Genomic DNA, 15,425 nt, shown 5'->3' with positions numbered 1-15,425 from the left:
CTTAACACCTTTAAACCCTCTAACTCCAACTTGTTCAATGATTAGCCTATATGGGGAAATTGTTACAATTCAGGACTTCCTTCCATCAACTAGTTTCTATAATTTACTTTACTTCCCTTAAACCAACTTTTATTTATTATGTATCTTATTTAAGAAGATTACATGACTTATATTAATACTTAAACTCATTAGTTTCTTACTAAATATGATCATTAGTTATAAAAATTATTTCACATATTTCTGAATGTCACACTATATCATAAACTATCTCTAAATCGATAAAAATCATACAAAGATCCATATTTATTTCTCTAGGTAGATGCAAACCATATGGAGATCCATATTTCTTTGTCAATATTTCCCTAAAAGACATCAAATGAGATGGATCACCTCAGTCGTTGAACTTCAAATAGAGAACCGAATTGATATTTTATAACATTCATGATGCTACACAACATAATCTCTAGTGCTATCTCTTATAGTTTCATTGTATGACTAAGTAACTTAATACTTATATAACTCCAATAACTATGGGTATCACATTTGTTCGTATATATTGGGATCATAGTCCTAGAAGATATTGTCAATACTTCAACCTCAATCATGAATTTACAAAAAATATTTATGTTTAGGAAAAAAAAAACTTGAACTAAAGTAAAGAAAAAAAATTAACTAGAAAAAAAATGAAAACCAATTATTTTAAGAGAGATGATATCATTTGTCAGATGGAAAGAATAGAGTATATAGAAAGATAATATCTTTTATCTGACATAGAATATATAATAAGATTATAGTAAGATAATGATATACTATTACGAGGGTATTACTCACTGAGAAATCTGATAATATTACTAGATGCCAAATTGGCTTTAAATACATAAAGAAACAACTGAAAAGAAAATAAAAATCCTAGATAATAGGAAGACTACTAACTAAAAAGAAGATAGCTTTAGACTTGGCAAGTCACGTGCATCACATTTCTCTTGACCAAATCAGCTTTATTCAAACACTTTATTTCTCTAAAAATACTTTTCTAACCCCATCAAACCCTCCCTCAAACTAGACTAGGCTTCCATGTCTTGTTTGTCTTTGAGAGAGCACACACCAAGTTTTTCTCTTAGCCTCTGAAAGTCAACACAATGCAGAGGCTTAGTAAGTATGTCAGCCACCTGCTCACTTGTTTCAACATATTCCAAAACCACTGTACCCTTGCCAACCAAATTTCTTAAAAAGTGAAACCTTACATCGATGTGCTTGCACTTGCCATGAAATACAGGGTTTCTTGACAGCAGTATGGCTGATGTATTGTCACATTTTATCACACTACTTTCCAGCTGATGTTCCCCCAGTTCTTCCAATATTTCTCTTATCCAGATAACTTGACAGGCACATGTTGCAGCTGCTACATACTCCGCTTCAGTGGATGACAAAGCAACAATGCTTTGTTTCTTTGAAGACCAAGACACAGCAGCTCCATGCCATAGAATCACATTACCAGATGTGCTTTTTCGGTCAGTAAGATCTCCAGCAAAGTCACTATCAGTATAGATCTCCATCTTGCCCTTTCCACCTTTCTTGTACCAAATACCATAGTCTAGAGTTCCTTGAATATACCTCATCACTCGCTTAGCAGCTGCCATATGTGTTTCTGTTGGTTTTGCCATAAAACGACTTATGAAGCTCACCACAAATTGAATATCTGGTCTCGTGGTAGTGATGTACATTAAGCAGCCCACCAGTTGTTTGAACATTGTTTCATTGACCGGTTCACCTTCATCTTGAGTCAATCTGCATCCTGGAACTATGGGATTCACAACTGCATTGCATTCTATCATCTTGAAATGACCCAACATCTCCATTACATACTTCTTCTGTGAAATATGTATGCCTTTTGAGTTTTGAATCACTTCAATGCCCAAGAAGTACCTCATTTTTCCCAAATCTGTCATCTCGAATTCAGCCTTCATTGATTTCTTGAACTCTGTCATCATTTCTTCATCATTTCCTGTAAAGAGAAGGTCATCGACATATATATTCACAAAGAGCAATTTTCTTCCTGCTTTCTCCTTAATGAACAATGTATGTTCATTTTTGCTTCTTGTGAATCCTTCAATGATAAAGTATGCCTCAATATGACTATACCAAGCTCTAGGAGCTTGTTTAAGCCCGTATAAAGCCTTTTGAAGTTTATAAACTTTATGCTCTTCACCCTTCACGACATATCCTTGTGGTTGTTGTACATAGACACTTTCTTGTAATGTGCCATGAAGGAACACAAATTTTACATCCATTTGATATCTGCTCCAACCCTTTTGAGCTGCTAGAGCAAGCATCAAACGTATAGTGTCCATTCTAGCCACCGGTGCATACACCTCCTTGTAATCAACTCCAAATTCTTGACCGTATCCTCGGGCCACCAATCTTGCCTTGTGTTTTTCAACTTCACCCCTTTCATTCAATTTGGTTTTGAAGACCCACTTTACACCAATACATTTGGCATTTTCTAGAAGTTCAACAAGACTCCATGTATGATTTTTCTCAATCATTTCGATTTCACGATCCATGGCTATCTTCCATTTGGTTTCTTTGACTACCTCTTCATATTTAATGGGATCTTGAGAGATTGTCTCCACAACATTCACTTCTTCTTCTTCTGAATCAAGCTCGTCACCTGTGACATAATCTTGTAAATATCTGGGAATTCTTCTTTGTCTTCCCTCCCTAACTGGTATGGTGTTGGGACCAGTTTCATCATCAGCCACATGATCTGGCACTTCTTCTGTTTCAGCCTCTTCTTGATGTTCTTCACCATGATCATCAATGAAGACATAATCTTCATCAATGAAGTCGTAGTCTCCCCATGATAATTCTTCCTTTACAGTTGTGCCTTCTTTGTTCTGACCCCAATTCCAGCCTTTATGCTCTTCGAAAATCACATCTCTACTTATTATTACTTTCATTGTTTCGAGGTTGATCAACCGGTATGCCTTTGACTCCTCGCTCACACCTGTCAACACACACATAAAACTTTTGTTTCCTAGTTTAGATCGTTTCTCCTTAGGGACATGCACATGTGCTAAACATCCCCAAATTCGAAAATATTCAACTGTGGGCTTTACTCCACTCCAAGCTTCTTGTGGGGTCATGTCTGGTAGGGCCTTTGTAGTACTTTTGTTTAACACATAAAAGCTCCAACAAGTTGCTTTTGCCCAAAACATTTTAGGCATGCCTTTGGATGAAAGCAAAGTCACTACCATGTTTATCACTATTCTGTTTCTTCGTTCTGCAACCCCGTTTTGTTGCGGTGTGAAGCTCGTGGTCAGTTGTCGCTTGATATCATGGTCCTTATAATACTTTGTAAATTCCTTGGAAAGGTACTCTCCCCCTCTGTCTGTTCGAAGAGCCTTGACCACCTTCCCAGTCTCTGTTTCCACCTTTATCTTGAAGTCTTTAAAGCTTTCAAAAGCTTGTGACTTTTCTGTTAACAGATAAACCCATCCTTTGTGACTAAAGTCATCAATGAAACTTAAAAAATACTTCTTGCATGTATGGGAAGTTGGTGTTATTGGCCCACATATATCTGAGTGTACTAACTCTATAACCTCTCCCGCACGCCATGAGCTTGTCTTTGGTATTGCTTCCTTTGTTTGTTTTCCAGCCATACAATCCTTACACACTGATGTGTCAATTGTGAACTCTGGTAAGTCTCGCACCATACCCTTATGTTGAAGTGTCTTCAAGCTGGTCTTGCTTATGTGCCCTAGGCGTTCATGCCATAGTTTGGAAGCATCATCGTCATTGGAGTATAAGCAGCCATCTGCCTGCTGTTCTGTGGTATTGTTTGTATCTTCACTGAGAGGATACATTCTATTTGTACTCATGCCTGATTGAAACACCAATCCCTTTTCTGGATGAAAAACCTTGCAAACATCATATTGAAAAAGGAATGACAAGCCCTTTTGTTGAAGTTGTCCAATGCTCAACAGATTATTCTTGAGATCTGGAACGTAGTACACATCCTTTATCACATAAGTTACTCCATTCAAGATCAACTTCAAGTTTCCTTTTCCTTCAACATTCATGCGTGTATTGTTACCCAACTTGACAGTGCTTGAGAAGCTCTCATCTAGGTCTATGAATCTTCCTTGATCTCTACACATGTGATTAGAGCATCTAGAATCCAAAAACCACAGTAATCCTTTGCTTTCACCACCTGATTGAGCCACGAACACATTTCCTTCTTCACCCCCATCTGCCATGAGCATAACTTCTTCATTCTCATCGAAACCCATATAGTTTGCTTCTTTTGCATTAGGGCATTCATAGGAATAATGCCCTAATTTATGACAGTTATAACATTCGACAGTCTCCTTGTTGACATTGTGCCTTCCTCTTCCACGTCCTCTTCCTCTGTAGTTTGAACGACCTCGACCACGTCCTCTAGAGTTTGAACTGTCACTTGTATCTACCTTCAACGCATGTTCCTCTTCTCTTTCATTCTTCTTGAACTTCTGCTCATGAACAATCAATGTGCTCTGTAGTTCTTCTATGGACATTAGTTCAATGTCCTTTGATTCTTCAATTGACACCACCACAAACATGTACTTTTCTGTTAGGGTTCGAAGGATCTTTTCAACTATCTTGACATCAGTCATCGTCTCCCCATTGCTTCTCATTTGATTAGAGATAGTCAAAACCCTACCAAATATTCTGGTATGGTTTCACTTGTCTTCATCTCTAGAATTTCGAAATCTCTACGGAGTTTTTGCAGCATGGACTTCTTTACTCGATCATTCCCTGCATACCTTTTTTTCATTGAATCCCAGATTACCTTGGAGTTCTTTCGATCCAGGATTTGTTCAAAGGTAACCCTATCGATGGCTTGATACAGGTAATGTTTGACCTGTAGGTCCTTCATTCTCAGCTCCTCCAATTTCTTCTTCTCTGCTTCGCTTTGGGCAACCCCCACGGTGGGCTCTCTAATGCCTGGATCAATCAGATTCCAGACTTGCTTTGCACGCAACAAGTTTTCCATCATCTCACTCCAGTGTTCATAATGGCCGTCAAACACATGCACCTTCAACTTATCATCGCTCATTTTGCTTCTCTTTTTAGTGATCTGAATTTCGCTCTGATACCACAATGATATACTATTACGAGGGTATTACTCAAAGGGTATTACTCACTGAGAAATCTGATAATATTACTAGATGCCAAATTGGCTTTAAATACATAAAGAAACAACTGAAAAGAAAATAAAAAGCCTAGATAATAGGAAGACTACTAACTAAAAAGAAGATAGCTTTAGACTTGGCAAGTCGCGTGCATCACATTTCTCTTGACCAAATCAGCTTTATTCAAACACTTTATTTCTCTAAAAAGACTTTTCTAACCCCATCAGATAATACCGTCTACCACACACAAAGAATACAATAAGATTATAGTAATACAAGACCTTAGACCCTTTGTTAGAAAAATGTTAATATACTAAGATTACATTAAGATAATAGGTTGTCATGATAATACACTGTCGGATACAAAAAATACAATAATATTATAATAAGACATTACGACAAGATATTATATTAGACAGTAAGAATACAATAAATTACTCTAACGTGTTATCATTTGTCAGAGATAATACAATAATATTATAATAAGACTAGACTTTCTCTTAGATAAAATGAATACAATAACATACATTTAATAGAATGATAGAATACAATAAATAAGATTACTAGTAAGACAATACCTCTTGTCGAACAAAGAGAAAAAGAATATGTTGACAATCATATGTTTGACTTAGAGCGGTAAAATAACACTCAAAATCATAGGTTTATTGTTAATACCCGAAGAATACATGAACTTTCTAAAGGTTACCGACTAAAATCGCAAATGTATTGAGGATTGGCGGATTGTTGTCTTTTTATTAAACAATTGCCGGCTTAACCCTAAATCGTTATCCGGCTAAACCCTAAATAAGTATCGGTTCTTTTTCCTATCATTTAAAAAATAAATAAATAAATAAAAATAAGCTCAGAATATAACGAATTTGACTTTTTGGGAGATTCTTTCAATTCATTATAGTGAAAAAAAATGATAAAATGGAATAATGATGTAATACAATGTGGATATCATGTTTGAACGGTATCATCGTAAGTTATCAAAAATAAATAAATAAATAAATATACTTGGATGAAATTTTTTGAAGCGATAAATCAACGGTCGACATCTCAATAAGTATTAAGATATTGTAAGTCAATGATAACAACAACAAAAATTATAGCTTATGTATGATCTTGGAAACTTGGTTTTGATTAAAGAAATATCTTTCGTATCGTTCAAACAAGCATTTGACTCTACACCCACCCATATGACGATTTACGATAACAGTTTCATTATTCAAAACCATATGATATTTATATTTTAAATCGCACAGTTTGAACACAATGGAATCTATACATTATGTTTCTTTTAAGAACAATTTTCTATATTTTAGATATCAAAAGGAATCTGAATTTGTTTTTTTGCTTTAAAGTTCTTTCTCTCATGACTTAATAAAATTAAATCTATATTTCATAAAGTGAAAGAGAAAAGCAAAATATGAAAACCATATGGTAACTTAAGAAAATTAAATATTTATATTCTTTCATAAAAAAACAAATATATGAAAACCATATAATAAATTAAGAAAATTAAATCTATATTATTTCATAAAGTGAAAGAAAAAAAATATGGAAACCATAATAACTTAATACTGGATAAGACTTATGCGATTGGGAGTCGAGCGGCTGGAGTAGAAAATTCATAAATATAACGTTTAAGGTTCAAATTCTGTTATGCTTAGAAGTTAAAATATTGCTAAATAATATTCATTCTTTTCTAGCAGTAGATATATTTAATATATAAATTAAACATGTTTGGAGATGTTTCATAGATGATAATATAGAAAATAGTATTTAAATACCAAAATAATAGAATGGGTTTGAATTTTTTGTACGTATAAACATATAAAAATTTTATTATTAAAATCTTTTTTTTTTCAACGAAACGTTCATTACTATAAATTATAATATCATTGACTATTTCAGTATTTCTTTCGAGCAGCCGATCAAATTTTATTAATCAAAACTTGCATTTTGCAAGAAACTAGTTCAACAAAACCACATAACGAGGGGCGGAGCTTCAATATTTGTTTTGCGGGGACGGAAATATAATACATATAAAAATCGGTGAACAAGGGGGGCCATAACCAAAATTTTATATTTTTAGGTCTAATATGTATAAAATTAAAATAAAATGGCTATTTCTAACAAAAAAAATCAGGAGGCCACAGCCCCCCTTGCCTCTATGAAGCTCCGCCCTTGCACATAACACAAGAATTAAGAGGTGGTATTCAAACCAAAGAGCTTGAAGCTTAAAGTATGGGTGATGGAAAAATCAATCACATGTTACTAGCTATGCTATTAATAGCAACGCTATAGCGTTTCGCAGTGATCAAGAACCATTACTTTCAGTTTAGCATTTTCGATTTGCGATACTGCCATTTACGGTGCTATTTACCGCGATAACCATAACCGCTATAACGGCGCTACGGGCGTGTTTTCATTTTTGTTCACATTTTTGTTGCTTTGTCAATGAAAAAACCGGTTTTATTGAGGCCACTACACTTGCAGTTTGAAAAATCTGAATAACTAACCTAATTTAAATCATTCAAAGAAACATCTACCGACAATTCTCTTTCTCATTTCTTTCTATACTCACGACAACTTAAGCTGATATGATCGGACTCCATTAATCATTTTTGTAAATCGACTCACATCTGTGACGCTGCGACTTGGGACTTAACTCCTTAAATCAACCACGACGAGTTGAGCAATTAAGCAACAACTTGAATTCAGTCTCCACTCTCCTTCAATCGACCTCCACAGTCCACTATCAAATTCAATCCTCAATTGACTTCAACACTCCACTCCACGGTACTAGGTATGTAATGTTTCCTTTAATCATTTCCTTTCTAGACACACACACTACGACAAAATAATTACACAGACTTCGACCTACTCAACCTGAAGTGAATTTGTGATTGTCAAATGTTTCAATCATTCACTGTGAACCTATGTTAAATGTTAAATATGATGGTTCCTATGAGTTATGATCTTCGTCACTTAATCTGTTAGGAAATATAAACATTTTGATGAGTTAATCTTTTAGGAAATAAGAACATTAAGCTGTTAATTTGTGTCCACCGCCCATTTATGTTTGTGTACTCAGATACTATGCTATAATTAGATGTAATATGATTGTGAAACACGTTTCACCAATTGTGAATTGACAAATATGGAAAGGATTTCTTCACACGCTTCTATGAATCTAGCCACCACCACTCCTACTAATACAATATCGAACCCATGCAATGTAATTAAACTCTATTTGACACTTTGACACTATCTAGTTTCCATACATGTATATACAATTGCACTGCATTATATTGACACATAACAACAACAAAGCTGTTGTTTAATATGTATATAAACTGTGATTCAATTTCAATATAACTTTCAAACTATCCAAAAAAAATCACTAGCTATATAAAATATAAAGCTCAAATGCAAGCACCATTCACACTAATTTCATGTCTTTATATAGACAATGACATTTTCCTAACTTTGTCAAAATATATTAATGAATGCTTTAAATACAACATACAAACTCAACCCTACCACAAAATAACTAATTAACACTGTTCCAATTTTTTTTTTTTTTTTTTTTTTAAATATTATATTTCAGATTCAATACCTTGACGACTTTCATCAACAAGAGCCACTGTCAACATTTCTGTGCAAAACTGATCATCCGGGTTAATCCACAATGCCTTGTGATAATATGTAATTGCATCTGTATAATTACCCTTCAAAAATTTTCAAAACAAATCCAATTAAAATATTCATATATAGTTTTTACTAGATTCAAAAATCATGTCAATTAAATAAAATTTAAAAAAAAAATACCCGCAGATGGTATGTGTATGCTAAACCAGCATACGTGCTTAAGCTTCTTGTAGATAGTGCAAGGGCCTTTTCGTAATATGTAATTGCTTCACTATACAACCTGATATTTAAAAAATAATAATAATAAACTAAACACAATAATAAGATTTTATAAATTGTAAAGATTATGAAAATATATGAAATGTGAACTTACTTGAGTTTTCTTAAAGTATGAGCAAGATTAACCACAGTTGATTCCCACATTTCACTTAATGGTGTTGGTATGTGAGCCAAAGTCTTTTTAAACCACCATTCCGCCTTTTTATACCTACAAAATTTAACCAAGGGCAAAATCGTCATTTAAAAAAAAAAAAAAAGTTAGCAGTCGGCGAAATTTGAAACAAAACCTCACCATAAGGATCTTTTTTAGACAAAACACTCATTTTTGGACTCTAGGTAGAAAAAGTAACATACCACATACACCAGAGGGCAAAATGGTCATTTTTTTTCTTTACTGAAACAAAGAAAGAAGTAAAGAATGCGTACTCTTTCATATGATATGCAACAACTCCAAGCTCATTATACACAAGTGGATCCGAAGGACATATTGCCTTTGCTTGCATAAAAAACTATACACAACCAAAAAAAATTAGAAAAGGGTATTTTAGACATTTTGTTAAGAATGTGATATAGCAATTAGCACCTGATCAGCGAGTTTGAAGCTGTGGGTTCGCATATACTCCATTCCAATATATAAAGTGGGTAAGTGACACCTAAAGATTAAAAACACATAATTTAATCATATTACAATTTGACAATATTATATATATTTTTTTCAATTTAAATAAAAAGAAAAAGATAAATTACCCAGGAAATAAACGTGCAGCAGTTCGATAACCAGACATAGCTTGATCACCTTCTTCTTTGGCTGCATAAGCATTCCCATATCCTATCCAACCAGGGGCAAATGTTCCTTCTAAGCTAGTTGCCTTGCTGTCATATAAATAATAATAAATAATAAATCAAATAAAGAAATGTAAATTTAAATAAAAAGTAAAAAGTAAAAAAGTAAAATACTGGGATTTATTTACCTGAAATAACGGCGTGATTGGTCATACTTCTTGATACAATAATAGTAACAGCCAACAGCAAACCATGATATCGCCCTTTTGAAACCAAAAAATAGATTTCAATATAAAATTAGAATTAAAAATAGTTTTAAAAAAAAAAAATAGTTTTTCTAACTTTTGAGGGTAGTCTTTGACTAAGTTGCAAGCCATGAGATAAAGTTCATTTGAATGTCCAAGCTCCATAGCTGCTGCTATATGAACCATTGTGCTTTTAAGATGGAATGGATCTTTTTCAAGTAATCTGAAATCAAAAAATCATTATATAAATATAAATATATATAATTAGTCAGATTGTTTATTTAAAAAGGTGAGCTTACACTGAAGTCAATTCAAAGCATTTCTGATATTCGCCACATTGATGATAGTATTCAGCTTTACATGCTAAAAGATCTGTGTTGTTTTTTAGTGTACAAGTCAAGGAATGATTTGATGTGTCTTCTTTCTCCAGTTCATTGAATTTTTCTTCTACAATACTTGCTTTATCATACTGAAAATAAAAAAATTGAAAAATATTATATGTTTGAAAGTATAAGATGTTTTGATTAATGTTACATGAGTGTTTTTGATGTATTTAGGTACTTTTTTTATCAGACATGAATAGAATGAAGAAAGCCAGCCATCTTCTTGAGCAAACTGTAGAGATGAAAGAAGACTTTTCTCTGAAATTGAATAAAAAGCAAACAATGATATGATGATTGTTTGAAATTTGAAGATAGTAATAGAGTAGGATGATTCATGATATTAGTATTAATAACCTGAGATTAAGTGCAAATTTACTACCTTCTTCACATGTTAGCATGTGGTTTTCAATAAGACATTCAATTGCCTGAAAGAAAAAAGATTTCAAAATTACATATTGCAAAAGTTAAAGATATTATTAAACATGGCACATGGTTGTGATTACCTCATAGCATAAAGGATCTGCTCTAATTGCAGCCTTGTACCTAGGATATACATAATACACTTGTGAGTTCATAATTTCATATCATTTTCTTTAAAAACCAAAAAAGAATTGTGATTTTGAAGCATTAAACATGAATAAACGTTGTATATGTTGAAACTAACCATTGTCTAGCCTGAGAACGATTCTCCAAAGCTTCATAAGCCTTGCCTCTAAGAAAACAAATTGCTGATGATATCTGTTATCAGATTCAGATATGTGTTACTTCAAAGCAAGAAAAGATGATTGTATGAAAAAAAAAGTACATGTTCATAGAACTTTAAATCAAGGGTCTTGTTATGTTAACAAAAAAAAGGTAACTATTGTGTTGAAAAGGAATTACAATGAACTGATTAAACTATTGCTGACCAATACATTGAAAAGATTTCATCAATTATTCATCTTCCCATGGCAATGAAAAGGTTTTCTAAACTTCAAAACTGATCAATACATTGATAATGGCTTTACACGTTGACACGCTTTAGGAATTTACTTCCTAAACGGCTAAACCCGAATAAATTGAAAGTTACGCACTGAAAAGAAGAGTGAACTTACATTAATTTCTCGATCTTCACTATCTTTATCCAAATACATGACATTAGAGTCCTTGGTATCACTAAAATTCCCATGTTCGTCCACCTTAGCTTCTCCAAGCATCAGCAAACACTGATCCCACTCCTTTAGTTCCTCCTGCTCAGGCACATTGAATACAATCAAAAGTCAAAACTAATTATTTCTTCCTTTAAATAAAAAGGTTCCCAAGCAATTAACAAATTCAAACACAAAACGCAAAAGAACAATAAACCTAATTGACAGTAAAATAAAAGTACGAAATGGGGCAAAAAGAGGAGACCAACGAGGCATTTGGCAGCCAGATAACGAAAACGAAGATCACGGAGAACAATCTGAGAAGCATTGAGCAGGTGGAAAGCACGGCGGTAATGACGACCGAGAAATAGGGCTTGTGCTTGCATGTAAATATCAGCGGGATCGGAGGTGAAGGCGGCGACCTTGTCGGCGAAGAAGATCGCCGACGAATATAGATGCTTGCTAACGCAATCTCTGACTACACCTCTCAACTTCTCGATGTGTTCTTCCATCATCTTCTCGTGGCTCTTGCTTCTCAATTTCAAAATTTTCAAATCTTCAGTGTTTGCTACAGAGAGGGTTTGGGGATGAATTGTTTTTGCAGAATGGAAAATAGCGGGAGGCGAATTTGTTGGTTTTTGGGTATTAGGCCCTTTTATGTATTGGGCTAGTTGGCCCATTTTGAAAACGATTAATCAATAAACATGCTGTTTTTAAGTTTTAACGATCCAATTTAATTCTAGTATTAAAATAGAGAAAACTCATTAAAAGACCACAGGAGGGTGAGTGTTTCAACAATTTAACCATGAAAAAAAAATTCAATTTTGTTAAATGACCAAGACTTCCGTAGAGGGGATCTCTGCGGAAGCCTTAACCTTTGAGGAATCCGACACATGGACAAAAAGACAAAAAAAAAAATGGTTGTTGACATCATTCTACAAAAGAGGCCTCTATGGAAATAGGAATATATATATATATATAGAGAGAGAGAGAGAGAGAGAGAGATGTGAATAGCTTTGAGGAAAAGGTAGTTGAAAGAATTTAATTGTTTTTACGATAGTTCCGCAGAGCAGCCTTTGCGGAAACGTGAACACCTATGCAAAAATGGTTGATGTATGTCTTTTAATGACATTTTTAACCATTTTTTAAGTTATTATCTGTTTTTTTCGCCTTTTAGTGACTAGAAACCATTTTTTTGCCTTTTAGTGACTATAAAATTGTTTTTAACCATTTTCAATGTCTATGTGGAGAGTGTTATGAAAAAATGAGTTTTTTTATTCTGTGTACATAATGGTTGTGGCAGTCAGTTAATAGAAATGAGGTTTACGTTAGAAATCATATTAAAAACTATGGTTTAAATCTTCCTCCTAACACTGACCATCAAATGTTATTACAAATGGTTAGAAATAAGGCTGGTGTGTTTAATAGTCACTAGCCGTCTACCCGCACAAAGCGGCGGGCGGCGAATAATTTGATCTCTATAGCGTTCACTTCGAGAAATGAATATTAAATGACACATATTTTTCAAGAGCATTACCATACCATATTAATGGGGCGTTTGACTAAGGTTTTTTAAAACAACTTATTAGGTTCCACATCACTATAAGTTAAAAAAGTGTTTGGATTAAAATAACTTATTCCGGTGGGGAACCTCTAATACGTCATTTTTTCATAAGTTACCTTACACTTACTTATTAACTTATAAGCTAATAAACTAATAAGCAATAAGCTTTTTTTGCCAAACACCCCCTAAATGGTTATTACTTCCATTTATACATACCCAAACCACTTGTACTGTTTATCGTCCTTTTTTTTTTTTCCTTAATTCATTTATTAATTTAATTTCCTACTAAGTAAAATGCTAAAATATATAAATAATAGTTTATAAAAATAAACCTTTAGAATATCAGGTGTTGTGATTCAAAAATCGATAAATAGGCCTTTGAGAAGGCCAAAATACTCAGGTGTCAACTTGTTCATTGTGATTTTAAACCAAGTTTGGTCACAAATTAAAACATTTTCAACGATGGTATGTAATTCAAGGATTCATATTGATTTAGGTTCTCGAAACCTTAAAATATTAAACAAAATCTATATAGAACCTTATAATAAGGACAATAATCACTGTAATCCGGAAGTCCATGTGATGAAACTTGATATTATAAGGACCAATGATGAAAAAGGTTTCATTTTTAGACTAAACAAGATGAAAAATATACAAACTACCTTAATCATGTCAAATCTTGTGTTTAACCGTTCTTTATTGCAAAAGTAAGATGTCAAAATATACAAACTAATGATAATACAATGCTCTAACTGGCCCTCTTGGTTGAGTTCTTTGAACCTGCAAAACCAACACATTAAGAAATATAGTAAAAACCTTTTTAGGAACAAACCTGATATAATAAAGCCTTCACCCAATATATTTATAAGATAAAAATACAAAAAGTTAAATATGATGAAATCAATTACAAGTAAGGATTAAAATAAAAACCTGTTAAGAAAGATCCATCCGCAGGAGTGATATTTGAATCAACATGTATTTTCTGATGGTTTCAAATTTTGAATTATCCGAAATTTAGGGAAGTAGATAGAATTTGTTGAGAAATATAAGGATTCAAAACACAAGTTAAAATTTAATATTATTTTATTATAACTACTTGTACTATTAGCTTAATGATTTGAACGTCTTAAAAAAAATATTATTATATTCAATCTATTTTTAGAAATAGTGAGATTTCTTTTATAAGATAGTAAAGATATATCTTTGACTTTTAAACACCCGAACTGTAGGTATTTAATGCAGCTTGCAGATGAATCATATGTAGTTCACCTGAGACATGTAATTTATGAAATAAAGCAGACAGTGCATTTGTATTCATCAGTGGTAAGTGAAGAAGTTGAAGACCAGCCAGTGGTGAACAACCATTTTATTGGAACAAAAAGTAGTAGAGGTCGTGGAGAAAGACAATATGGTGGAAACCATTCCAGCGGACGAGGAAATGACGTAGGAGTGGGTTATGAAAAGAAAGCTTCAGTTGCTGATAAGTTTGTATCAGATAATGATAACTTTGTATCAAATAATGATAATGAACCAAATTTGCGCACGACAGAATTAGAACAACAAAATTTATTTGAGAAGTACTTGATTTTGATGATCGATTATATGATGAAAAATCAAATGAAGGTTGGTCGAAAGATGAGTACATGCAACGGAAAATTGCTTTTAATCCCTAGTATTGTATTCCTCGTATTCCTGATTGTCCATAACCTATTATAGAACGTGTACCATTTCACAGTTTAGGTCTGAATGATAAAATATTTGTGAATCAAACCTATAACACAAAAAAAGACCTAACATCTTCTATTAAATTCAAAGTGGTTAAAGAAAAGTTTCAGATTAAGGTACAAAAATCAAGCAAATCTCGATACGAGGTTGTTTGTTTGCAAGAACACGGTCATTAACGTTTATATGCAGTTGTCATTAAAGGAACTAAAATGTTTGAAATTAAGACGTTTAATGACGAGCACACATGTTATTCATTACTTATGCACCCAAATCATACGCATGCACCTAGTGAAGTTGTGGGAACCATAATACATGACATTATGGGTCAAGGCATTTGAGAGTTTGGAGGCCTAAAGATATAATTAGAGATATGAATGCGTTGCTGGAAATTAATTTGAATTGTTCACAAGTGTGACATGCTAGAGAAATTTGCTATGGGATGATGACGGAGACCCCCGAAGAAAGTTTTTATCCAAACTTCTAGTTTA

The 15,425-nt window shown here is 33.2% G+C and overlaps 1 protein-coding gene across 1 annotated transcript; it reads right to left on the bottom strand.

The window, feature by feature from the left end:
• Positions 1–8,567: 8,567 nt before the first annotated feature.
• On the bottom strand, positions 8,568–12,260 carry LOC111913840 (anaphase-promoting complex subunit 6). Its single transcript, XM_023909555.3, has 15 exons — positions 11,918–12,260; positions 11,616–11,750; positions 11,186–11,259; positions 11,025–11,064; positions 10,901–10,946; positions 10,700–10,779; positions 10,438–10,607; positions 10,236–10,361; positions 10,082–10,156; positions 9,858–9,983; positions 9,694–9,763; positions 9,537–9,619; positions 9,205–9,318; positions 9,012–9,111; positions 8,568–8,911 (listed from the first exon to the last, which is right to left on the bottom strand). The coding sequence occupies exons 1-15, from the start codon at positions 12,161–12,163 to the stop codon at positions 8,780–8,782; spliced, it is 1,617 nt and encodes a 538-aa protein (XP_023765323.1). The 5' UTR covers positions 12,164–12,260; the 3' UTR covers positions 8,568–8,779.
• Between the last annotated feature and the right edge of the window lie 3,165 nt (positions 12,261–15,425).

This window comes from Lactuca sativa, chromosome 7 (assembly GCF_002870075.4).
Source record: "Lactuca sativa cultivar Salinas chromosome 7, Lsat_Salinas_v11, whole genome shotgun sequence".
NCBI classification, from domain to species: Eukaryota; Viridiplantae; Streptophyta; class Magnoliopsida; order Asterales; family Asteraceae; genus Lactuca; species Lactuca sativa.
The sequence above is the reverse complement of the archived record's forward strand: the minus strand, read 5'-3'. Positions and strand labels throughout refer to the sequence as shown.

What these genes read in the sequence shown, in the direction of transcription:
- LOC111913840 (XM_023909555.3), bottom strand. Translation starts at nt 12,163, where the DNA reads ATGATGGAAGAACACATCGAGAAGTTGAGAGGTGTAGTCAGAGATTGC. An exon ending in ATTCATGTCTGATAAAAAAA is followed by an intron (nt 10,608 to 10,699) that starts GTACCTAAATAC and finishes TTTTATTTTCAG; the next exon opens with TATGATAAAGCAAGTATTGT. An exon ending in GTTGCATATCATATGAAAGA is followed by an intron (nt 9,319 to 9,536) that starts GTACGCATTCTT and finishes TAAATTTTGTAG; the next exon opens with GTATAAAAAGGCGGAATGGT.